At 42.7% G+C, this 26,696-nt stretch overlaps 1 protein-coding gene across 2 annotated transcripts in view; it reads left to right on the top strand.

The window, feature by feature from the left end:
- Positions 1 to 26,696, top strand: part of PRKCA (protein kinase C alpha) — a 355,291-nt gene that overhangs the window by 127,824 nt on the left and 200,771 nt on the right. For both annotated transcript variants that reach the window (XM_036899733.2, XM_057501630.1), the window contains exon 3: positions 9,034 to 9,116. In XM_036899733.2, the coding sequence (XP_036755628.1) occupies positions 9,034 to 9,116 (83 nt within the window). The remainder of the gene's footprint in view (positions 1 to 9,033; positions 9,117 to 26,696) is intronic.

Here is a 26,696-nt window from a genome sequence, read left to right as displayed (position 1 = left end):
AGAGCAAAGGAAGCTGGTCTTCTCTGCAGTAAGGAGGTTTTAGACTGGGAGAAGGGGAAAGAGAAGGCAAAGTGTGTGGTTCAGTCTCCTCAGCTCCTTGCGCGTCTCTCTCAAGCCCCAGATGAGTCATTCCAGACCGAAAGATGAAAGACTTAAACATATTGCAGAGGGTGCCCCCTAATGTAACCTGCGGATCTTGGGCGGTCCATCAGTGTAGGGTCATCAGTTGCAACCCATGTCCCACTCTGATGTGGAGTGTTATCAACAGGGGAGCCTGTGCGTGTGTGCAGAGAGGGGGTGTATGGGAAATCTCTCTACCTTCCACTCAATTTTGCTATGAACCTAAAACTGCTGTTAAAAAAAAACTTTAAAGAATATATTGCAGAGAAAAGTCTGGTGTTACAGGCTCCATAAACCCTTGTGTAGAACATGTGCAGTGCAACATCTTTTTTAGGGTCAAAATGAAACCCAAACTTGATATTGGCTTAGGGGTGATCAGATATGGAACTCATATGGCCAAGTTATGAAGGCCTTATGCTCTTATGAACTTGAAAGTTGGAATCTTTAGGTAATTTTGAGATCATAAGAACACTGCAGAAATCAAGCCTCGGTATTTCCCTTCAAGCGTGTTTGCACGATTTGTCGCATCCTTTAAGGGATTTTTGTTGTTCCATAAAGCAGATGGTCCTCTATACTACAGTTACTTAAAGCATTAAAATTTTGTTACCCTGTGTTGTTGGTGTCAGAAAGGTCTTCTGTTTCAGTACTGAGTTGAAGAAATTGAAATAAGCAAAAAAAGGGAGACTGTTCAGCAGTTACCTATTGGCATATGCGTTGCTGCCTTTATCTCCATGCTTTCAAGTGTGGAGCTTTGGGCCATGATGGGCCAGTAGCCAAATCTCATCTTTTCTCCTTGACTCTGGAAGAATCTTTCATACTGATTCTCCAGCTGTTCTTGCAATTCTTTCTTCCCTCAACTGCCCTGTAGGTCCCTGCTCTCTCCTGACTCTTTCCTCTTACTTCCCACACCACCACCTCTTTTTCACCATCACCCACAAAATGTGGGTGTTCCCACGACTCTGCTCCTTGGGGTCCTCTTCACCATCTTGCCTTCAGCGGTCTGCCGTGCAGATGCCTCTCAGAACTCGGTGTGCGGTCCCCAGCTATCTTTGGACCTGTAACCCTGGAGTGCCATGTGCTTGCCTGACACACCTCTCTGGGTGACCCGCCAGGAGGTTGCACTCACTTTGTCTAAAATGAAGACTGCTGTTGAAATAGCACAGTGCAGCTCCTCCTCTAGCCTGCATAAGTCCTATGAACAGTTTGCCCAGACCATGAGTCCCCACGTCCAGTTAATTCTTTCTTACCCGTTGGTCTCCCCCATTCACTTCCCACAACCTGCTGCTCTCCCTTATTTAGGATTCTTTCTGTTGCAAGTACAGAAATCTCAATTCAAACTGGCACAGACACAAAGGCTATATGATACAATCTTTTGTATTCAGGTATATTAATTATATATACTTAGACCTTCATATATACCATATAAAGAAAATTGGTTTTTTTTTTTAGAGGGCATCTCTCATATTTATTGATCAAATGGTTGTTAACAACAATAAAATTCTGTATAGGGGACTCAATGCACAATCATTAATCAACCCCAAGCCTAATTCTCAACAGTCTCCAATCTTAAGCATAACGAACAAGTTCTTACATGGTGAACATGTTCTTACATAGTGAATAAGTTCTTACATGGTGAACAGTGCAAGGGCAGTCATATCACAGAAACTTTCAGTTTTGATCACGCATCATGAACTATAAACAATCAAGTCAGATATGATTATTCATTTGATTTTTATACTTGATTTATATGTGAATCCCACATTTCTCCCTTATTATTATTATTATTTTAATAAAACGCTGAAGTGGTAGGTAGATGCAAGATAAAGGTAGAAAACACAATTCAGTGCTGTAAGAGGGCAAATGTAGATGATCAGGTCTGTGCCTGTAGACTAAGTATTAATCCAAGCTAGACAAGGGCAACAAAACATCCACGGATGCAGAAGATTTCTCTCAGAACATGAGGGGGGAGGTTCTAAGCCTCACCTCTGTTGATCCCCAATTTCTCACCTGATGGCCCCCCTGCGACTGTGCCTGTCTTAGGTTGTTCCTCCCTTGAGGAATCTTACCCGTCTCTGGCTAACCAGTCATCTTCCGGGGCCATACAGGGAAATGTAAAGTTGGTAAGTGAGAGAGAAGCAATATTTAAAGAAAATTGATTTTTAAAATGGTGTTTGATGGTTCAGAGGGGGAGGGCCAGGCCAGGACCAAGGTCTGGCTTCTTGCCTTCTTTCCCCTTAGTGCTCTGTGCTCTCAATTTCACCTGAAGGCTTCCGTCTTGGTTGCAGGGTGGCCACACCGTCTGCCCAGTTGCTCTGGCCAGGAACCTAGAGGCCACCTTTGGCTCTGCTTTCACACCTCATATTCAGTCTCTCAGCTCTTCAAAATATGTCTCAAATCCAGAAAGGGAGACATGCAAAGAAAAGGAAGCATCAGTAGGACCTGATGACATTAAAGAAAAGGAAGTTGAGGAAAACGTTAAAGATAGTTATCCTAAGGAAGGTGGCTGGTCAGAAGTGGGAATACTGGGATTTTTGAAGAAGTTTATTGGGAGTAAGTGCACCCATTATTAGAGGCAGAATCAGCACGGTGCCTGAAGAATGTCATTTCTTACAGTAATATATGATAAAGCACATTGATTTGATTTGTTTTCATATAACTCTAATGTGTATCCCACAAAAAGACTGTTTCCATTGTTACAAATCTGAAACCAATAATTTTCTTTTAACATGCAAATATAATATAAGCTCAGATTTTCATTACTTTCCCTACAACGCTGAAAGCAATTCACTCAGACTTTCATTTCATTGTGTTCTGATGTGACATTACCTTTCATTAATCCCTTCTAGCTAAGCAAGATTTAATTAAAACCATCTCACATGATGGCAACCATTTACATATTTAAAAAAGGAACCCGAGGAAGCCCAGCTACTAGCCTTCTGTTCTAAATAAAGCTGAACTATTAAATTTGTAGGTTCTTTCTTGAATTCAGGATTTGTTACATAATGACCCCCACCATTAAATTTGAACAACAGATTTTTATGCATGTGTTCCATTTACATGACCTGAATTTGCAATATGTACTTGAGGGTGAAAGGAAGGGAAATTATTTTTAAAAGAGAAATGGAAAATGATATGTAGTATTTTTTTTTTCCCCTTTAATGAGCATGGTAATCCATATCAGGTGTAAATAGGGGTAATCCCATTTTGCATATAGATTGTGTCAAAGCGTCTCAGGGATTTGGTAGGAGAGCCAGGCCTGCAATCTGAAGGTCCCGGTTTCCATGATCATCATTGACATTCACTGTTCACGAGAGAGGTGTGCGGCTGGTGGAGCACATCTCTAATGGGAGTCTTTTGCTTTGAAGTCTAGATTTTCCCTGTGTCCCCACTCTGTTCTGGCTCTGACTTTATTCAGAACTGTATGCAACGGACGCAGATACTTTCTTGGTTTTATAACTAATTCAACTGTGAACACAATCACAGGAAATTTGCACAAGCAGGACTACAAGGCTATTCCTCTTATTTATAATTTCACAACTCATTCTGGGTTGATGAATTCAATCTTACTGTAGTGAGATATACATACATTTTACCATTTCAGGTGTACAGCTGAGCCACATTAGGGGCATTCTCAGTGTCGTGCAGCCATCACCACCATCCATCTGCCAAACTCTCTTCATCATTCCACACTGAAGCTCTGTACCCATTAAGCACTAACTCTCCTCACCCCTCTTCCTGCACGCAGCCTCTGGTGACCTCTGTTCTACTCTCTGTCTCTGTGAATCCGACTTCTCCCAGTACCTCACAGAGTGCAGTCATGGGATATTTGTCCTTTTGTGTCTGGCTTATTCACTATGCAGACAGAAATCACAGTTCATCCATGCCGTAGCATGGGTGGGAATCTCCTTTTTAAGGCTGAATGATAGTCCATTGTGTATGCCACGTTTTGTTCACCCTTTCACCCATTGATGGACATTTAGGTGATTTCCCCCTTTGCTGTGATGATCCAGCTATGACTATTGGTGCACACATCTCTCTTTGAGACCCAGTTCTCTTGAGTATATACCTAGAGGTGGAATTATTGGATCATATGGTAGTTTGTGTTTAATTTTTTGCGGAAATAGCCGTACTGTTTTCCTCAGTGACTGTACCATTTACATGCTTATAAACAATGGATGAGGGTTCCACTATCTCCTCATTCCCTCCGTCACGTGTTTTCTTTTAATAATAGCCTTCAAAGTGGGTATGAGTAGTGATTAATCACCTTGAACTGAGATCTCTCCTGTCGGAACCGCCGCTGCACCTGCTTGATTTGTGCGTGACTGGTGTCGATGGCATTCCTAGGCCGGAATTCACACTGATGAGCCAGAAGCGCTTAGTGGCAGCGGGTTCCTTTATGTGTGCTATCAGGTTACCACGCTCTTTTCTTCCTTTTTTCCCCCAGTAAAGCACTGTGCCTAAATGGACTGTGGAAATGTGTCTCTGGGCTTAACATTTGTCCAAGATCTCTCTAGGAAACGTCCAGTATCAAGAGCCTCAAGTCACCCACCTGCACAGTGGTATTTAGCTCAGAAAGCATTCTCGGGGCCCACAGGTGTGTCTAGTGGGCCAAGCTGTGCAGTTAAATCAGCTCTTTCCAGATTCTTGGATGGTACAGGGCCAGAAGGGAGTGTGGTTTCTCTCACTCTGAGTCCTTGGCCTTTCAGCCTACCCTTTGCTGGGTTTTGTTCTGTTTAAAGTAATTACTTTAAATGAACCCGATTGAGAACCACAGTTAACATCAACATAGCAGCATTACAACTCACCTGTTTTTAAAAAATTTTTTGAATTCTTGAGTCAGACATGTGTTTCAGAGACAGAACAAGTCACCTACTTTTGACAAATGGCAAAAACTATGTTTAATTTCCATTTAGGTTACTTCCCTAAGTAAGATTAGCTCACGATAGGGATCAGTAGACTGAGCATTCTCCGTTTTAAAGCCAGGTGGCATATGAATCATTCTTTGGCCAAGCCTGTGGTTTGTCTTTATGTGCTCAACAGATCTGGGCATTCCATGTAGCATCCGTCACTGTTGGGCAACGTAAGCATATCAAGTAGAGGATTAAAGGAAAGCTATTTTGTGTTTAGAAAACAATTGGAGATTTCCTTCGTGTCTTTCATGCTGCAGGACAGCTTCACATTTTAAAATCCATCATTTGGTTGTATAAGCAAAGGTACCCAAAGTCTTTGAAAACAAGCCTCCCCATCTCAGATCTGTACTTGCTTAAGCAAAGGCTTAGTTAAGGGCCACGGGTCCAGGACAAACCATGGAGGGGGAGGAATCTGCCATGACCTGTGGCTCCACCTGTTTCTACCTGCCTGTCAAGGTCAGGTAAATAGGTACTGAAAGCACACTGTGTGACGGGTGCCGCCTTATCCCCACCTCTCCCCAGTTCCCCTTGCCCCACATAATATGGTGACATAAAGACCTTTAGAATCCCAAATAAAAAGGATAAAAACTCCTGATTTTCAGACTGAGGAATGTCCATGCTGCCAGTGTCAGCCCAGTGCCTTCGCCTGCTTTATTGAGCCAGTCATTTCCTCATTCCTCATCTACACCAGCCAGCCTTCTCAAATGTCTGCATTATCTCATCTTACAAAACATCCACCACCCAATTCAGTTTGGAAACTGAAGCCAAAGGTCAAGGCCAGCTATCAGTGATTTCGGAATCTCCTGCCCGTACCCTGTTTTCCGGACAGGCCTCTCCCAGAAAGCCGCCCCTAGCCAGTCAGTGCCCCGCAGTTCTTCCCTGCTCACTGGGGTGGGGGCAGGAGGAGGGGCTGCTGGGCCTTCTCTCCTCAGAGTCCCTCAGGGATGGGCACGTTCTGGTTCTTCTTCCCTTGAAGATCATCTGTTCTGAAACTTTAGTTTTAAGAAGGTCTATAGGGTTTTTATCCTTCAGATAACGCGCATGGATAGAAACACAAGCCCTCTTTCTCCATCACTTGTTGGGTGAATCCACTTACTTCTAGATATGCAGTTTCCATGGGAGGTGGGAGGAGACGGGGCTGCTGAGGCAGGCCGGGAGGAAGTAATTGAAGGATAGGTGGGGATTTTTGCTGCCCCTTCGAATTGTACTTTGCAAGGAGGACCTAGTTGTTCTTAGGATACTATTTGGTATGAGATTTTTTTGAGACATGCAATAGAAATACTTCTAGCTGGACATTTATAATTGATAGGTAAATGGGAATACAAAGGACAGATAGAAGAAACAAACTGAATTTCTAAAGGGATTTGATAACTATGAGTTTTCTTAAGTGTTCACTTGAATGCATGCAGACATGGTTAAAAAAAAAAAGACCCAAATGCTTGCACCATTAAGCAGGGAACTAGAAGGCTTATTTTCTCTCTAAACACCATATCTGTAATAAACTATGATGAGGAAATAATGCTTCTGAGACCCTTTTCCTTTAGCAGTTTATCTTTCTAATCCCAGTGAGTGAAAGATGACTGCCGGGGAGAGCCAGCAGATGAGATTAATCTGGGCCGTCACAGCACTGCCTTATTATCTATCCTTGGAGTGTCCTGACAGATGCTTTTAGCAGAAACTCAGTGGCAAGGCCACTCCTCTGAGGGCTTGTAGGAGTGAGGTGCACCATGGGCTGTGTGCGGGTGCTGCCCAGGCAGCCTAGGAGCCGTTTGTCCCTTCACAGTCACCTCCTCCTGCCCAAACTGTGCACCATGGGCAGGTTGTGGTGTGGAGTGGGGGGTGCATGCATGCAGGCAGCCAAGGAGCCCCTCAGGACATCTCTGCTTCTAAAGCGATGCCCTTCCAGAGGTCCACAGGCACCTTCCTGTGGTGGGTTCCCTCCTATGTCCAGCTCTGTCTGCTCCTGCCAAGTCTGCATGGTCCTTTAAAAAAAAAAAATGCAGAGATGGTTCAATAAAAGACCCAAATGCTTGAACTGTTAAGTGGGGAACCAGATGTAAATATAGCTTTCACAGTGACCTTATATTTTGACCACCTTAAAAGAAAACTTTTAAAAGAGACCAACCATCCCTTATCCTACTTCTCTGACATGGCCTAGCCACACCTTCCTCCTCTGGGCTGTATATACACACACTTCTATGTACATATATATACACACATGTATACATACACTTGTATAAACAAATATATAAAATATATAGTTCTTTTCATCATGTAGCCATCCTCCAGTCACCCGTGTGCAGAATCTTGGCATCACTTCTAATGTATTTTTTGTTCCTGTTAATGGATATGATACAATGGGAGGAAAGGGTACTGTGGAGTCATGCACATTTTAGCATGATTCCCATCTCTACTACACAAGGCTGGCCTTACACAAGACTCTTCCTTGTCTGTTGGCTCCTCCCTCCATCTGTCCCCCCGATCCCCTCTCCTGTCCACAAATACTGTGCATGCACCACATGTGAGACGCCAGGGATAAAGCATAGATATTGAAGCATGTTGAGCAGCGTCATGAGGTTCAGTTGGGTAATGCTGTGGAAGGACCCATCAGAATGACACAGATAAATGATGCCTGTGGTCAGCTGGCAAGTGCTGTCAGTTCTGCACTTTCTCTGGCATCTATTTCCATTTTTTTTAGCCCACTGAATGATGATGGCAATTAGTTTCATTCCCAGTCTCTCCAAAAGGCTCCTCATAGGGCCTTATGGCCCAAATGCACTCCATTAAATTCTTCCTATCACCACCATTGGCTCGTCTAAAGCATTGCTTTTGTATGTGTTACTCCTGTTCGAACTTTTCAGTGGCTGCCAACGTTTATCAAAAAAAATACTCGACTGTCTTAGTGGCCACTCGAGGCCCTCTGAACACTGCCTTTGTACTAGGCTTAGCATTTGATCTCCTCTCAGGATCTCAGCTCTTTAAATCTGCCATCCTCTCCTGCCCACTGAAATGACTGACCGTGATCACTTGGCCTTATCTGTGGACACACAGGCGGGGAGCTGCTGTGTCATGGGTGGGAGAAGAGCCAAGAAATGTTGGAAGTATAGCCTGCCTTCAGTGAAGGCTTAGGGTACTTATTGAAGATATATTGTTCTTTTTATCATGTTGCTATTCAAGAATAATAGAGAGGAGGTTATGTCCTTGGAAGGACTAACTAGGTCATTTATTTGTACTCTCCACATTATACCATCCATAACAATCTCTTGGGGCTTCGTTCATTTCTATAACTTAATTTCTATAATAATTCTTTTATTCAGGAGTATTTGTCACAATTGTTGGGCTTGGGAAATATTGGCTGTATAGTGGATTTGCAGGGACTCCCCCACCTGGTGACCCCGTCTATGGTAAGTGGGCATATGCAAGAGGGCCCAAGAGTGTTCCTGGACTTTCCTTCACTTCAAACGACTGTTTTCTGTAGATGGACTTTGTGTTTTAATGAATTCTTTTAAGTGCAGAATTTTGTTAAGGAAGTTCTGTAGTCCGTATTTTAGGGACTCCCATATATTATTTATAATATTCTCTTTATATCCTATTTTTGCCCACAGGGTACAGTGTTTATAAACATTTATATGGGTGGGTGTGTTGGTATGGGACAGTGCAAACTACTTTAAATTTTGATTCCTGGCTCTCTTAGAGAACTATCTTACAGTCTCTAGCTGTCTCCCCATCAACTTCAGAATAGAGGAGCAAAGGTGAAGTTCTCCTTGGGGACTGTGAGTGGTGGCCTTTTGTAGTTCTATTATTTATAAGTCCAATCAATACCAAATGTTGCTGAGTCTCAAATGAAATGCCTTCTGAGTCTCAAGTGAAATGCTGATAATGAAATTGTGTCTGTAGTGAAATTAAATTGACTTCTAACAGCATATAGCTCTGTTTGGAAAACAAAGCTTGTACTATTAAATCTAGACCATTCTAACCTTAGTTTTCTTTTTTTCTCCACCAGTTTGCTGTTTTGTGGTTCACAAGAGGTGCCATGAATTTGTTACTTTTTCGTGTCCAGGTGCAGATAAGGGTCCTGACACTGATGTAAGTAATCTGGAAGCTATTTTTTGATGTTGATGCAAATTTCTGAGTTTGATTTTTTTTCTTTTAATTCCTGCACAACTGTTATTTTTGCAAATACTCTTAATGGGAATACCCATAGATTAGTCATGTACAACTTTGCTGTGTACTAATGAACATACGTCCAGTCCTTTTGAGCCCCGGCAGAACTAGTTAGAGGTTGGGAGAGAACTTCTTGCTAGCTTTTCTTGCTAGCTTGTACTCTTCCATCTGAGCAGCCATATGGACTAAATCCACCAAATTTAGAATAATAGCTTTCACAAACATCATGTGGTTCTTTTCTGAAGATGGTAGCAAATTTTACAATGAACATAAACCCCGTTTGTTTCTTTCTAACGGTTTATTAACTCATGGGACCATCATTGCTTTTGGCTGGTGTAACAAATTATTTCTAGGTTGTTTCTTGAGATCCTTGCTGCCTTTTCATTATGTATTATAAATGGAACTGTTGATTTAAAGAAGTTAGCATCTGTTTCACTGAACAAATGATCTCTGGAGCTGCCCGTGCGTGAACATGTAATTTCACTTGTGCCCTAATTCTGCCTGTCTCTATGGAGCCTCTCTCCATTGTATCTCTTGTTTACTAAAAAAAAAAAAAAAACAAAACCAGGATCAGCCAAGGAGAGTGGGAGTTAGGCATGGGAAATACCAATATCTAAAATATATTGAGTGGAAAAAAACTGGGGCTGTTACATGGAAAGTAACAGTTTAACTGAAGAAAAAGTTGTGGGAGAGGTCTGGAAGGGTAGACGATTCTCTTCTGAATTGCTTCGCTGGAGCATGTTAGTCGCTTAATGTGTTTCTAGTGATTCCTACCCTTGCCTCTTGTTCCCATCAGGAAACTTTGACTTAAAGTATCTTTCCCAGTGTAGGCAGGGCTGAAATCTCCCTTTTCTGAAGATGGTGTTTTCATGGTGAGCTCTGAGGGATTCAGGTTTGCGTTGTTGAGCACCTGTAATGAAGGAATTTGGCATCACCGCTTGGTGCACAGGAACACACTGCATTTTGGGTAAGATGCTGGTGGAGGCACATTGAGCCACTGCCCCGGCTGTGTGCCACCATCCTGCAGAGACTCACATAGCCTGGGAACTACAGACATAATCTTGTTTTGTCTTTGTGGACCAAGAAGCCCAAGTCCATGGTTGCGGAGTGACTTGCCTACGTGCAAATAAACCAGATAGTGTCTTTCACTCCACCCTTTCCATACTCACTTTCTTTCTGGAATATTGTGTCCATCTGGAAGCATTTTAGGGATAAAGGCAGGTGCAGGTGAAGAGCACCAACTAGTAAAAGTTGGCCTGAAACATCATATGGTCCTTTGCCTCCTTCTGTGTTATCTTTCCTCACTTCTCTGTTCCTCCCATTGCAACCCCACCAATAAGCAGTGCTGGGGCGTGGAGTGTGGGCAGCCCACAGGATGGTAAATAGTTTTTGTGTGGCCTCTTCCATTTCTTCATTCTTTTAGTTAAGCACCCTTTATTGCATACTTAATATGGGGGAAGATGGACATTAAAATCAGTCGTTAAACTAGGAAACAGGTGTTCTGAGCATTTTTACCCTAAAGAACCTATTCTGGGTGGTCAAAGTCTTCCTCACAGAATTGGGATTTGAACCAAGCTTCAAGAATAGGTGGGAAACTGTCAAAAGGGAACATGTGCACATATGTGTGCATATGCATGCTAAGGCATAGAAGCCCTATAAAATACTGGTCCAGGTGAAAGGAGTGAGCAAGCCCTGGTGTGGAAAGAGTTCAGTGTCTAAGAAACTGAGCAGGCAGGGTATCAGATGTTGCTTAAGGAGTTTGTTTGAACACAGTCTTAGGAACAGCAGGTCCTCAGGGAAAGGTTTTAAACCAGGAATGATGCAATCCTGTTTGCATCTTATCCTATTTGCACTTCCTTACAGGAAATGGAATGGGTAGGAAGTAGGCTTTCTATGGATGAATAAGGAGAAATATCTGAGGATGGAGAAGCAGCACAGAGGTGCTCACTCTCCAGAGCAAAGATAATGGGAGCTTGGACTAGGTGGAGGCAGTGGGGATGCAGAGAGAGAACTCACCCAGGATACAACTAGGAGCTGCAGCAGCAGTTCTTGGCTACTGGAGGGATCAGGGAGGTGGAGATGAGAAAAACTCCCAGGTTTCTGGCCGAAACACGTGAAGGGATGGAGGCATTCTGAGGCCATGAGGACCTGGTGGGAGAACAGACTTGGGAGAATGAGGTAGGGCAGATCTAAGGGTTTCACTTTGGATATGTTCAGTTGGAGAAGCCTGACCATAAGAAGACAGTTGTGTGAATGAATGTAGGTGTGCAGGTGAGAAGTGAGGTGTGTCCTGAAGACAGATTCCTTTTTTTTTTTTAAGCCTTGGGAGTGGATCATTGTGCCTGGAGAGAGGGGATAGAGAAGAAGAGAGAGTAGGGCCCAGGAGAGAGCTCTGAGGATCTCTAACTGATGGGATGGGAGAGGAAGGGCAGGGAAGGGGACCAAGGAGGAGCAGCAGAGAAATTGGGAAACCAGGAGAGTATGGTGCTGGTTTCACGGTTCCCTAAAGGGGCCATAGGCGAAGTCTCTGACCATGCCTGTGATTTTGTTATGAGTTCTCTGTAAACTTTTGATTATTATACATAGATGGGTAATACACATCCCTGTTTACACGGGGCAGTCTTGGCTTGTGCCTGCTGCAGATCAATGAATGCCTGTTCATTATTTTAGCAGCCCCTTTCATGTTCAGGACTTGTATCCTGTTTAGATGATCATTATGTGGTCACCCTACTCATAGAGCCCTGAGCCAGGCAGAAAACATTAAGGAGGCTCTGCTGGTGTTGAAATATAATGGAGGCACCCCTTATCTGATCCACTGGGATCCACTCCTGCTCTTCTTTGTGTTGTGTTGCCTTCCTGTAGATGCTGAGCCTCACACTTTAATATCCTTGAATGAGAAGTTGATAAAAGACTAATTATTTTTTTAATACGAGAGAAAAAGAAGTTGGTGAACTTCCTGTGTGTTCTCTTCCAAAGAGAAAACATGCCTTTTGGTCTTTGGCTTTAAGAAACCGAAGATTATGGCTTTCAGTAGCCATGGCATGAGAAGTTTCTCCTGTGTGCAGGATGATTATAGTTCCTGTACAAATCTGCAAGATATCCAGACTGAACTGCACCAGAGAGATACTTTGGAAAATCATGAAGGTATCAAGACAGAGCTGAACTGAGAAGGTAGGATTGTCTGGTTTTCAATAAATTTTAAGATCATAGAATTATAGGGCTGGAAGGGACATTGAAGATTTACCCAGGTTAACCTCATTTTACAGACTAGACTGAGGCATATTGAAGGGCATACATGAGCTGGGGCACTTTAATATGTATCCAGGAAGCTTGTGGTTGACTCTTTCTAGGATCCTGAAGGGGGAAGGAGAGCGGTCTGTGGCCTCGTTGTACTGTCAGTGGAGCACCTTGCTAGCTCCTGCCTGGTGGAATCGTGAAAGTTCTGTTCAAATGCTTAGAAAAGTGCTGAAGGGCATAAGAAAGACCAGTTAAAAGGAAGGGAGGATCCAGAAGCATGAAATATAAGAGAAAAAAGACTGCCTCAATCATCTCCCCCCCACCCCCTGAAAATTTTAAGTTTTTAAATTACGATTTTTTTTCGTATCATGGTGAGCACTTAAGATGCACAGTTGATATGCTGCTTAGGGCTGCCGCCTTTGAGTTCAGACTGCAAAGCACTCACAGATGGGGGAAAGAAGTAACACACCTCGTGACATCTACAGATCCTGCACCTGTTCTGCCAGCTTCAGGATGAAAGGAAAAGTACTGAAGAAATGAAATTGCAGCACCCATATTACAGCAGCCAGAATTACAGTAGAGTTAATTCTTTTGCACAAAGGTCATCCTCACGACTCAAGGACCAGGCTAGCTGAAAGGCTGCCAAGGCATAGGGAACCTTGGAAGAGAAAGGGTTTCTGGGTTCAGTGGAAAGACCCCCTGAAAATCATCCAGCCGCTGTCTCAGCCTACCCCCACCTCCTCTGGAGGAGCAGTGTTCTATTGCCAGACATTCCCGACCAGCACATCTAGAGAGAAACGCTGAGCATTTCTGAGAAAGTAAGTGTAACCCTGTGTAAAGCAAATAGAGAACAGAGGAAAATGGAAGACTTTTAAGGAACCCAACCAGAATGGTTACCTCATTCCCTGACACTGCATGTATTTGTAGCGGGGACTCGCAGGCTGGAAATGGCTGCTGACAGCTGCCACACTCGGGGGCTCACGGAACAAGTAGCAAGCACCCTTTCCAGCCGGTGTTGGGAAGGCATTTAGAGTTGGTGTAGAAACTGTGCTTCTAGGTGTGTGGCCTCAGACTGCAGCTGGCCGCAGTGCATCCATGATTCCATACGGCCAAAAAGAAATATTGCCAAACTGGTCCGTGATTAGAAATGGCTCTTCTCTCCCTGCCGCCTCCCCCAGGTAAGGCATGAACTAGGACAGGGATAAGGAGAGAGCATTACCTTGTTTGGCTCTGGAGAGTGGGGACTGGGGTGCCTGCTTTTGGAAAGAGTCGAGGGTGCTGTTACTTCTTCAGCTGCCATTGATCACCCACCCTGATGGCTTTCTTTCCTGCTTTGGCCACGATGGGGTGAGGCGGGCCTGGTGATGGGTCTAGGGGGCTGACTTACCCCCTTCACCTTCTAGTTTCAGCTCACCAGCCTCTTGGTTCTTCTATCTGAAAACCCTCCCTGTTCTTAGAACAACCTCTATCCATCTTAAATTATGTCTGTTCACAAAGCCCCCTGCTAGAGGGAAAATGGGGTGTTTAATGGAACTTCCAGTATATATACATGTGCATGTGTGTGTGTATTCACACATTAAATCGTTTCTTCCACACTTTTTATCTGGGTGCCTTAAGTGAGAAAATTGTGAAGCAGCCCTTTCAGGGAATCATCACCGATCTCAGTCCTGCTATAAATGTGCACAGACGCACCTTTGTAAACTTGGAGGGAGAGAACAAGTTCTTATGTGACAAGTATAAAATGACACAACTGCTAAACAGCTGTTTAGATGCAATCTTTGGGATGTTTATGCTGCACATGGGCTTTGTGGTAATAGGAGAACTGAAACAGGAGGGAAGGACCTGTTAAGAGGCTTAACTAAAGGCCCTGGAGAGAATGAGCTTCCTTTGCATTTTTGTTTGCATTTTTGCTTAGCCATTCTATTTTTATTTCCCTGTTGCATTTTCACCAGTGCCCCTGGCCTGCCTGGGGAGAAACACTTCATGTTGACCTTTGCATTCCTTACATCTGAGCCATACAATTGAACAGAACTCAGGTGATTTAGAAATAACTTGGGTCCCCAGTGTACCTCACTGGGTACCATCGTCCATACAGGCAGTGTTACAGATCAGCTGGTGCCTGCTGGAATATTTGGTGGGGCACAAATAAATGAACTGGTTAAAAGGCAGGGAAGCTTGCTTCTGATATGGGTGTGTTGTCAAGTCTGTGAGGATCATAAAACTGAACCATTTAAAGAAACTTGAGAGCATTGACTATAAATGCTTAGAACCAAAAATGGAACTTACTGCACAAATTGCTACAAAGCAAAAGGCATATCTGGTGTGAAGCTAGACTCCCTGGAAGGCTGTATGTCCAGAAAGCAAAATTATCTTTTCTTTATGACAGTCTTGACAATTCTCTTATTCTCCAGTTCTTTTTTCGGTGTCTTAGAAACCAAAGGAAAAAGGCTGCTGAGTTGTTTAAAATTCAACATTTCAGTTTCATTTATAAAAAACTCAAAACATTTAGAATAAATCTAGAAATTAATTAGTGAATGTATTTTCTCAAACTGTGCTTTTATATGTAATACAGAAATAAAATCTTGTGAGCAAACCCAGTTATACCCAAAACATCTTTATATTCCTGAACTGACAAAGCAGAGCGCGCTGTGTAAAAGAATGCCGATGCTAAAAGATTACGTTAAAAATTCAGTGAGGTCAAGAGTTATGGAGAAGAAATGGGGAATCCTGCCTGGCCCGCATCACTGAAAACCTTTCTAGAACTTGGTTTTCTTATTTATAAATACAGAGGTTGAACTTGGTAATCTTTAAAGTCCTGTTCAGCTCCCAAGTGCCATTCCATCATTAAACATTCCTTGAGGGCTTCACTCGACAGGGTAGGAAGGCGAAGGCAGTTCCTGCCCTCCCAGGACCCTCTAGTTGAGAGGGTGAGCCAGGCCTGCAAATAATTCTACTCTAATTATACCAGGGGATTGCATTTGATAGCTGCCTATAGGGGGAAGGAAAAAAAATGCTGTTGAGTTTCAGCAGAGGGAGGCGAGGGCATCTAATGGAAAACCGAGGGAGGGCTTCCTGAAGATGTCATTTTAAGATTTATTTCAATTCTTTTCGAAATTTTCTTTTACAAACAAGTAGACTGAGTATCATCATGTTTGTCTTACTGGCTTATGGGAGACACATCTCTTGCCAAATGCCACTATCCGGTGGCACATAAGCTCAGGTGATATGTATTTGCAAGAGGACCTGTCAAAGGAACACATGCAAGGGAGGCCCACCGTGTTCTGTGCATCCTGGTGGGATCCCCAGGATAACCCTCGGAGGAAGGCTTTGCCAGCTCCTGAAACCACCCTGTGCACTCGCCCACAGGTACCATTCCTCACGTGCGTGGTGCCACGGGAAACCTTAAGGAGAAGCTATTTCAGGGAAACAAACCCAACAAAAAATTCCCATGCTAATTCTGCTCTTCAGTGGGTGGATTATTTTATGTACCAGATTCACAGTAACCGAAGTATTTCCTACAAGAGAAGGGACTCCTGCTACTTTTGCAACAAATTAATTTAGCTGGGGATCAAAAATAACCTCGAAGACTTGCCTTCTCATTGGCGGTTCTGCTGAGCTAATGGCGACAGCTGGGTGGGGGTGGGGGGGTGGGACGTCCGCACTCTCAGCCTACCCAGATTTGACCAGTAAGCGGGGAGAGAGGAGTAGCCGGTGTCATGGCAAAGTGCCTCTTATTTGAACCAGCGCAGGAGAATGCCTCTTTTCAGGGGAGTCGCCCTGGGGACTTTTCAGCTTAATCCAAAGGTTTAACTTGTCTTAGCTCAAACATCTTTGGAACTTCCCTCTCAGGACAGCATATAAGGCCAGTAACACATTCTTTTCAAAACCTCCACGCTTGGCAAGTTGTCAGCCTTGATGGTGTGATGGGAGTGTTTGAGGAAAGCGGCCAGGAGTCCAGTGGAGCCAGCTCTGCAAAAGGGGCACGATTCAGGGTGGGGGGGGGCAATGCCATTTTTGGTCCAAAAATAGGTCAGGCAATACGGTAGAGTGATTTTCATGTGAAAGTTATGCAGAGTCTCTGACTTCAGGTTTGAAAGAGACTTCTGTGTGTAAAGCAGAGAGAGCATGTAGGAATCGCTGGGTGACTTCTCAGTAGCACTTCTGGTTAATACCCATGTGTTTAAAAAATACTGTTGCAATTAGCACACGTAATGGGGGGGGGCACAGGGAAGGCAGTACAGCACAGAGAAGACAAGTAGTGACTCTATAGCATCTTACTACACTGAGGGACAGTGACTGTAATGGGGTATGTGGGGTATAATGAATGGGGGGAATGTAGTAACCACATGTTGCTCATGTAATTGTATATTAATGACACCAAAAAAAATTACTGTTACATTAAATATGCCTACACAGTGAATTTTTTTCTGGGAAGATCCTGTGTCTTTTCCTTTTGAAAACCAAGAGCCTGGTGCAGAATGGGTACTTTAAAAAATCTGTTTAACCAAAGAGAATGAGTGGATGGAGGTCTAGATAACCTAATTTGATCACCAGTTGTATTGATCTGGTATTGAATTACTTGCATAGTTTTAGCTATTCACAAGAACGTTACTGAACTTCCCCAATGTCTGGGAATGGCTGTTTTATCAGCTTCATTATTATGATACGGGGTGGGAAGACACAGCTGATGGGCTTTCCTGCTTTTTACAGCAGCAATTTCAAACCCTTGTCTTAGTCAAAAATTGGCATGATGACTTCTATTTCCTGACCCATGCAAGTGACTTAGTAATATCAGACAGTTAATGATATACAAACAACCAGTTAACTTGTTCCTGAGAACTGTTCTGAAAATGGTGTGGTGGGGTAAGGGGTAGGGTGGGGACTGCTGGGGACTGCCCCTGGAGCTGAAATCAGCCCGGAGTTTGCTGCACAGTTGTGGTATCTTCATGATATTGCCTGATGTCTGGTGCTTTCCTTGTATTTATTCATTATATGTAATCATTGAATGTTTCTTGAGCATTTATTACTGCCAGGTCCTATGGGGGGCAAAGGTTAAAAGATATGGTCCTTGTCTTCAAACAGCATATCCTTAGTGGGAAGTCATATATATGAATAAACAATATCTATTCAGATAATTCATTTAGTGGATAACATACATAAATGCACTACACATATAATGTTCTCCTTGTCCAAATGTGAAAATCAAGGGTAGGTAAATGAACTTGCTGGAGTCTAGTAGTTAATGGTGCATTAAGCTTTGAACCAAGTCTTTGTTTCCAAACCTGTTGTCTTTCCTCAATGCCATGTGGTTGATCAGCAAAGCCAACTTAAGGGGCAGGTTTTCTGTCAGTAGGGGCTATGTTTTTGTGTGTAGAATCCAGGGTCACTGTAGCTCTGAGAATCTTAAAATGGCAAAAGAAATTTGAATGATACAACCCTAAGATGTCAGTAGTAAAAACATTCATGAGCGAGACCAGTGTAAGCCAGTGAGATGAGCCTGCAGGGCCGAGGGGACCAGGTGAGAGGCCGGAGCAGTTTGGAGGCTTGGTTTGGGTTCTCCTCAAGAAGGTGGACGGTGGGGCTCTTTGGGACCCTGGGTCTCTGGAAAGGTTTGTTACAAGTGGCTTTGCCTTAAAAAGCCAGCCAGAGAGCTTTGTGGCTCATGCCAAAGGCTGGTTCCTCGATTTGAGTGAGTCACTTCTTTACAAGCTGAAGTAGGAATCCCATTCAATTAGCCGGTAAACTCCTCACCTTGGCTCTGTTTTCTGTTTTTGCTGCTTAATGAGTTTCCCGCAGGAGACTCAGAAGAATCTGTGGACACAAAGGACCACATTTCCTCGGGGCTGAGAGAGGGAGGGAGATTTATTGAGGATATTCTAGGTAGGGTTCTCACCATCACATTTATTTACAAGGGCCGAGAACAGTCATAACAATCAAATGAATGCACTTACTAGGAATTCTGTACAGGCCTTAAACAGTGGCTAAGAGAGGTGATGCAGGTAGAGCAAACCCTCCCTGATGGCTGTTTGCATTAGATAAACAGCTGTACCAGAAGCAAGCACTCTCTGTCATGGAGGCCCAGTACTAGTAAGAGATGTGGTGGAGAGCAGGAAGGTCAGTTGTTCAACATTTTGTTGATTCAACATTTCTATTTCTATTTATAATGTGTAACATATTCTCAAACCATTTTTTTTGGAAACCTATACCAAGGGGAAAAGCTACATTTTAAGAAGAATGCCATTGTCATTACAATTGTCATATTGCCCTTCGGCACTGAAGAGTCCTGACTGTGTGAAGGTTTCCCGGATGAAGTCCTTGATGTAGGGGGAGAGCTCAGGTTTTCTGTGGAGGTGTCACACTCATCGTACAACAGTGTCATTTTCTTTACTGTTGCCCGCTCCCCTCCTCCATTCCCCAAGCCAGTGCCCTGCTCCAGTCATCTCCACATATGTGAGAACAATGCCAGATTATCATCTCTACCGTCTCCCAAGCCAGATGCCTTAGGATCATGTTGGTCTCCATCTCTTTTGTCCACCACATCTAACAGGTCTCCGCGTTTTATGGGTTCCGCCTCTGTCCCTCCCTTCCGCCTTCATCTTTGTGAGGACTTTGGCTTGTCCTGCACACTGGTCTTCCTGATGCCCGAGTATTTGTCTAGTCCATCCTTTGCATTGCCACCCAGTGGTACTCTGCTTGGGTCTATGTGTGTGTGTGCGTAAATAAATACACGTGATCATGCCACTGTTCTGTTGAACATGTTCCAAGAGTGGTTTCCAGAGGCTCACGCAGGCTGAGTCCACTGGCTGTGAGCTGGGGCTGCTGGCCAGGATGCCTGTTTATCTTCCATGTGGCCTACCCATTCCCAGGGGACAGCACAGATCTTTTACACGGTGCTGGCAGTTTTCCAAAAGGCGAGCATTCTTGCTCTCTTTAAGCTTTCATTGGGGAATGAAGTCTACGTGCTTTCCCCATCTACCAATTTCACTGTTAATCATCCAGAGACACCCTCACAGAAACACCCAGAATAATGTTTGACCAAGTATCTGGGCACCTCATGGCCCAGTCAGTTAGCCATAACAAAGGGGAAATATACATGGTATGGATCCTGGGAGGGGTGAGTCACCCCATTACAATCTTGGTGCTTGTCTTTTCTATGCCTAACTGTGCCCAAATAGATAATCTATGCAAAACTCAGAGGTTGCTATTCATGCTCATGAGAAAGATAAGATTGCTGTATAAAAATATATTTTGAAATGCACAGATTATACATTCTACAATAGGTAACGTTTCTATTTCACATCATAGAACATACCTAAGACAGATACCTTTCAGAAGGCAACTTGCATGTTGCCTGTTCTCTATAATTTCAAGTCCCTAGCTTGTCCCTCCCCATTTCTTCAAGGCAGAAAGCTTTGTAGGATTAACATGGGGTAGAAATGTTTAAACCATGAGAATTTCATACTCGAAAATGATATATTCTCTGTGGAGGAGGGTGATTTTAGGTTTTTAGATATTAAGCTGTATCATGACTCATTTGTTCTTAAACAGGTCATTCCCCTGTTAACTAAAATTAATCACCAAAGACCAGGGAAGCTTGAAAAAGAAGAGGAGTTCACACACCAGGTCTTAAAATTAGCAAAGCAGTTCCACTCTTTTGCATTTGCTAAGCTTGAATGATGCACCAAGATTAAGATAATTCATCTAGTCATGGCTTTTCATAATGAACTGGTAATTTAGAGTCAGTAACTTAATGTACAGAACTAGAATGAGAAGAAAGATGGTTAGTTGAAAATTTTAAAAGGAATCTCATAAGTGACACAGACCTGCTCTGCCGTCCACACACCCACTGTCGGCTTGGAGATGAGTGCATAGATTTGATCCCATTCTCACATGGTAAACTTCTGTTCACCCAGAAGCAGAGCGACATGAGAGTCCAGCCAAACAGCCTCCGAAAAAGTACACAGATTGTCAAACAGCCTCCTAACTTGGCTCCTCCTTTTTGCTTGTCTCCTACCATTTTTGCAAGTGAAACCTTGTATACATTAGGCAGATCAAATCATTGCATTGCCCTGTCTAAACCCTTCGGTGGCCTCCTTTGACCATTAGAACACAATACAAATTTCATGCCCTCGGTCAACAAGGCCCATGGTGATTGTGATCTGGGTCCTGTCCCCCTCCCTCACCAGAACACGTGAAGCTCATTGGCACCAGATTTTCATGGTGCATGCTCACACCATGCAGGTCTCTGCTCAGATGACATCTGTTTAGAGACGCCTCTTTGGACCACATCCTTCCCGTCACTATTTTCTATTAGTCTGTTTCCCCTTTGTTTACTTCATAGCCCTTATCACCATCAGAAACCATATTATTACTTGGCTGCCTCTTCAGCATGAAGTGCCATGAGAGTAAGGACATTGTCTTACTCTTCTATTGAACTTAGAATAGTGCCGGGCACATAGTAAGTGCTCAATTAATATTGGCTGGATGAGTGAACACGTATTTCTTTTACTAGAGAGATGAAAAAAGTTGCAGGGTTTTGGTTCCTTCCAATAGTATAAAAGGAAATGTTCTAGGACCCATAGGGATTTTTCCTTTTTCTATCATGATGCTATACCATACAGTAAGAAACTGGCCATGTCGGATAAGCCTACATTGTATTTGATTGGATGTATCTTCCCCGAAAAAGTCATGTATCATAATGTTAGTAGTAGGAATATGTAATATATAAAATACATTTTTAAATAAAATGTATACAATAAGCCTGATTTAAGTAAAATAATTAACCACCAGATTCTGAAAGTCAGCCACCCTGGATAAGTGGGAATAGTTTGAATTTAAATCCCTGAGACTAATTTAATAGGATCTTAACATGAAAAATTATGGCATGGCTGAAAAGTGGCTTGGGAGCAGTGTCCTCTTTCTGAGATTTCCCTCTGCAGCCCTCCATTTCTTCCACTAACATTTTTGTTGAACACAATGGAGTTAAGTAAATTGTAATACATCAGCATTATATAATACATGTAGCCATTAAGAAGCATGATTATAAAGACCTGGAAAAATGCTTATGCTCTGTGCAAAAGCTTAATATAAAGGTATTACTATGATTACCACTATGACAGAATTTGTATATTAAGGGGCAGGAACTAGAAGGGAACCTGGGAAATTGATGATTTCATTTTTAAGATGATCAGGCTTAGATTATCTTTCTGGATTTAGTCTTGTCAAAACAATACTTCTTACTAACGTTCTAAAATTCTTATTGAAGTATCTGCACCTCTGTAGTCCCATCCATATATATGAAATATGAGAATATGCTTCGGTCTCCTGGAACATCAAGTGGACTGTATCCACCCATCTGAGAATCCTTCACCCAGTGGTGATGATAACGAGATTTGCTGCAGAAGTCTAGACTGCCACATGCTAACTATCAGTTTAGGGTTTTGCCTTCCAAGGTGAGTAACAGAAAAGACACAGCAGCTGCATAAACTCAGTGGGGGGTTTTGTTCCCCTATAATAAAATGTCCAGCACTGGGTCATCCAGGGTGCACATGGCATCTCCATGATTCCAGGAGGGACCCCGTATCCTCCTGCCTTTCAGTTCAGCTCTCTTACCATGTAGCTTCCATACTCATTGTTCTTTGCTGCCTTGGTTGTAAAGGCTGCTTGGTTACCATCCCCTCCATGTTCCAAGCAGGAAGAAAGACAAGGGTAAAGGTCAAAGTACAGATGCCTGTTGAGTTGACTCCCTTCTGAAGAACTCCTCCAGAAACCCAGTCCAACAGCTTCCATTTACATCATGCTTTCCAGAACTATCATATAGCCCCTTGTACTTAGAAAAAATAAGGTTTTGGTTTATTCTGTTTTAAGCTGGGTATATTTTTACCCAGGACAAAACCAAAGTGTTCAGCAATCAGGAAGAGGAGAATGAGTGTTGGATAGGCTACTAGCCACAACTTCTATGCCACAGTTGTTCAGGGTGGGTTGCCTTCTGGGCATCACTGCCTCAGTCCCATGGTGTCCATTGGCTTCTGTTGCTCTGACTTCATCTCAGTGCAGGGAGGATTCTGTGACATGATGTCATAAGGGTTTTCAGATACAGTCAAACTGAGTTTCTTGATTTATTGATGAGACAGGAATGAGGGTCTTGTGATGAGGTGGTTTTGTTTTGTTTTTTTAACCTTTTTTTCTTTAAACGCTTTGGCTCTTTCTGTTTGGTGGTGGTGGTACTTCTAAGTTACCTGTTTTGTATGGAACATTTTTGTTTTCATAATGAAATATTTTGAGCTTCAAAAGTATCCATTCATAATCTTATTACATAGTTCCCGATATAAATAATAAGGGTTGATTGAAGCAAAACAGTGATATCAATAACTCACTGTTTGTTAAAGTGACTGCGGTCTTCATCAGCATGAGAGCGTCCTCTAGGTCGAGGGAGGTGGCACTCCTCCACGGGTGATGGGTGTCATCCAGGATTTGGAGTGCAGTGTGGGCAGCAGGTCTTAGGGGAGGTATTGGGAAACTGATATGCCTATAGGATAGGGACCCAGTGAGGCAGGAAAGCTCTGTGGGCAGAAAGGAGTAAGTTGTAGGAATTGAGGAGAGCTGCCTTCCCATCCTAGGATGAAGGGTGAACTTTGATTTGCATTTCCCTGATGATTAGTAACGTGGGGCATCTTTTCTTGTACCTGTTGGCCATCTGTAAGTCTTTGGGAAAATGTCTTTTCAGCTCTTCTGCCCATTTTTAAATCAGATTATTTTTTGCTGTTCATTTGTATGAGTTCTTTATGTATTTTGGATATTAATCCCTTATCAGATATCCACCTGACCAATTCTTAGTCTCATTTGAAGAATCGCATTTGGCATCTCTTCTCTCAGAAGTCTTCCCTGACCACCCCATCTAACCCCACCCCATATCCAGTTGCCCCTCCTCTGTTCTCCCTTTGTGGAAGGCTCTGAAGACACTGATAACACCAGGCTGTAATTGTTTGTTCCTACCCATCCATACACTGTAGTCCCTTGACAGTAAAACCCATCTTTCAGATCCCTGTCCTCATTGCTTATCTGGAATCTGGCTTATAGCTGGATCTCAATAAATACTTAGTGAAATTAGCAAGTAAGTGATTAGAAATGAGATGCTGCTTGAGGTAACCTTGATGTTATACAGAATTTCTGTTTTAACTTTGGCACCAATAATATTAGGATTCTTTGAGCAGGTTGTGGCCTCTTAGCATAATGGATGGTTATTGAGAGTAAAGAACACACCGTTCTTTGTGCAAGTGCCACCTCGTTTAGATATCTGACTTCCATGCTTGTGACAAGTTGCAAATTACCTGTCGAGCTGTTTTCACAAAGCAGTTCTGGCCTGTGGGTGGAAGCTCCATTCCGCGTCAGCATGTGGACCAAGGAGCAGCCAGGATGCTTAGAGTAAAACTGAGTACAACAGGCTGCCAGGTCCTCTTTTGTTTATTGAAATAGAATAACAAGAAAGGAATAAGACAAGTTTTAAAAATAACTTGGTACACATGTAGGTGAAATAACCTTACCTCCCAGTAGCTGAGGAAAAAATAGGCCCCAATTCTGGCTGCTGTTCCAGGATATTTTTAGTAAGAGGGCCCTTTTTTCTTTGATGGTGGATGAAGGAAAAAGTCAAGGTAGAAAAAAAATTAGGTGGGGAGAAGGCTGCTTAGGTTGTTTCCTTTTATTTCCAACTGATCCATGAGAGAAAAGCAAACATTAGCAAAGGCTGATAATGAGCATAATAGAAAAGGAAAATGTATTGTTTTCTACTCTCATGTGTTTAGTTATGTATGTAACATATACATATATGCATATATATGATTTAGTTATACATCCTGTTGAGTTATTTTCAATATGTGGTGAATTGTTTTTAGTGCCTTCTAAGAAACTATTGCCTCATATTTCCCATTTAAATTTATTCAGGAAAAAATTGTAAGTTTTAGAATTTATTAGTTTTTAGGTTTTAAATGAATGCAACTTATTTACTATAGCATTTGAACCATCAGCATTTTGCTGTTATTGCCATCTGAAGGGTTTGATCTATTTCTACTAGAATCTTCTAAGAGAAATTGATGAACCTGGTAACCTAATTTTAGACCTTCTGAAATTCAGCAGATGGATGGTATTTATAGTGTTCTGAAATCAGTTCCTATTAGATGTATAAAAATAGATCATTAGAGAATACATTTAAGAAAGGAAAGATTTTAACCCCAAATGTAATGCCCAGAACATTGTTTTTAGTCTCCTAAACTGGGTGTGCATTTCTGGTAGCTATTTCTAAAGAGCCTGCCTCTACTCTCTTCCTTCTCTTTCCTGTGTGATGCTGCTGTTGTCATGGAAACAGATCTTGGAGTTGCTTTGTTATACAGTGTAGGGGAGTCCCTGATATGGAGAGTTACTGCAGGTCATTATCAACACAGAGCCTTTATTAAGTGTTGTGCTATGACGCACATTGTACAAAGCATGAAGATCTGTTTGGGGAGCTTTCCCTAAATAACATGATTTTGACACCCGTAAACAAACATCAGGGTCCTCAGCCACTGCCTTGAAAAGTACAAGCCATGCACATGCTATTTCTATTGTAGGTGTTGAGTTACATCCTTGTTCAGGGGTAGGTCATTACCATGTGTCCAGTTAGGGTTGGCTTATTGAGAAAGGAGGATTAGGGCAGTTTGTTTGTACAGGGGAAGGAGTGAACCAAAAGTTGAAGAGGATTGTTGGAAATTCCCAGCAACTACATAGACATGGAAATTGGCTCCTGAGATGAGAAATGGCCATGCGTAATTGTGTTTGAATGCTCCAAGGCCTCCAAGTTAGAATGTTTTATTAGCAAGTTTGCAAATTGTAAGGTAGCCAATCAGATAGTAAGGCAGGTATTTTTACGATGTTTGTGATATTGTTGATTGGGGTCTAAAGGGGAGTGAAATAATTAGAAGGTGTGGTAGACTCTGCCTTCCCTGGATTGCCTCTTGCCTTTTTAGTTGTCAGCAAATACCATAAACTCCCTGGACCTGTTTACTCACCTCAAATGGGGATGCATCTGTCTGTCATACCGGGTGATCAAGGACTTCGTGATGCCTGGTGCTTGGTAAGGGCTAAATCTCCCATGTCCTTCAATATTCCCTGGGCAGTGGTTCTCAAAGTCTCCCACCTGCATCCCACACCTGCAGCATTAGTACCACCAGAATTTGTTAGACAGGCAAAAACTCAGGTGCCACAGATGGACTGAATAAGCAACTCTGGCGAGGGGCCCAGCACTCCGGGTTTAACAAGCTCTCGAAGTGACGCCCTCTATTTGAGAACCACCACCTTAGGAGTGTTTCTGGGGATGGGCTTATTTATCTTGGACATGATTGAGAATGGTCCTTGTTGTCATGTAAGATTCCTGGTCACTCACAGAGCTCACCTACTCTGCTGTTTAAGGAAAGGCATTGAATCAGGTGACTTCAGATTTCTGAGCTGTTAGAAGAACAAGGTAACTTTGAGAAATTTGTATTTATCTTGCTATCAAATCAGGTTGAATTCAACTTGTGAAATGCAGGGCAATTAGGGACCATTTTCCCCTAAATTTCAGATGTCCATATTTGTTTGTAATTAACTTTCTGCTTGGGCTAAAGAAACAGGAAGAACACTCTCTTCTAACTAATATCCTGCATTCTTAGTCCCAAGTGACTTGATTTCTGGGCTTTTAAAACCCAAAAGGTTTGCCCCCGATAGAACAGGAAAAGGAAAATGCCGATGTCACTTACAGCTGCTATTTTAGACACAGTGGAATTCTCAGTCCTGTCAAAACCTGCAATAGAATTTTTTTTTTTTACTGCAATGATTTTTTAAAGTCTCAGGTTGAGGTCATCGTTTGTATATTAGACAAGGGGGCCTGAATTCATGAGACGCCTCAGATACTGTATGACATGCAGCATTGTCAGGACTCTTTGGGGACCTGCCCACTCGATACAAAACAATTGTAGCTTCAACTAATTCGATTCGGAAATTGCCCCCTTAAAAAGAAAAGTACTAAAAATGTTTGACATTTATAGGATTTCTGCCACCGTCTGCAGTTTCTCTGGCAAGTGTATTCGCAGACGTTGAAAGAATTTGACAATTGCTAACTCATGTTTTTATATAGTGTAGGAGTACAAATATAGTCCTTCTGGTATATTGTGATGGACAAAGAAAATATAATCAAAGTCAGAATTTTCATTTTCATAGGTTTTTAATCCTGTCTTTAGTATCTAAATGCAAACTCAT

Source organism: Manis pentadactyla, chromosome 4 (genome assembly GCF_030020395.1).
Source record: "Manis pentadactyla isolate mManPen7 chromosome 4, mManPen7.hap1, whole genome shotgun sequence".
Taxonomy (NCBI): domain Eukaryota; kingdom Metazoa; phylum Chordata; class Mammalia; order Pholidota; family Manidae; genus Manis; species Manis pentadactyla.
This window is presented reverse-complemented; position numbering and strand designations above follow the sequence as displayed.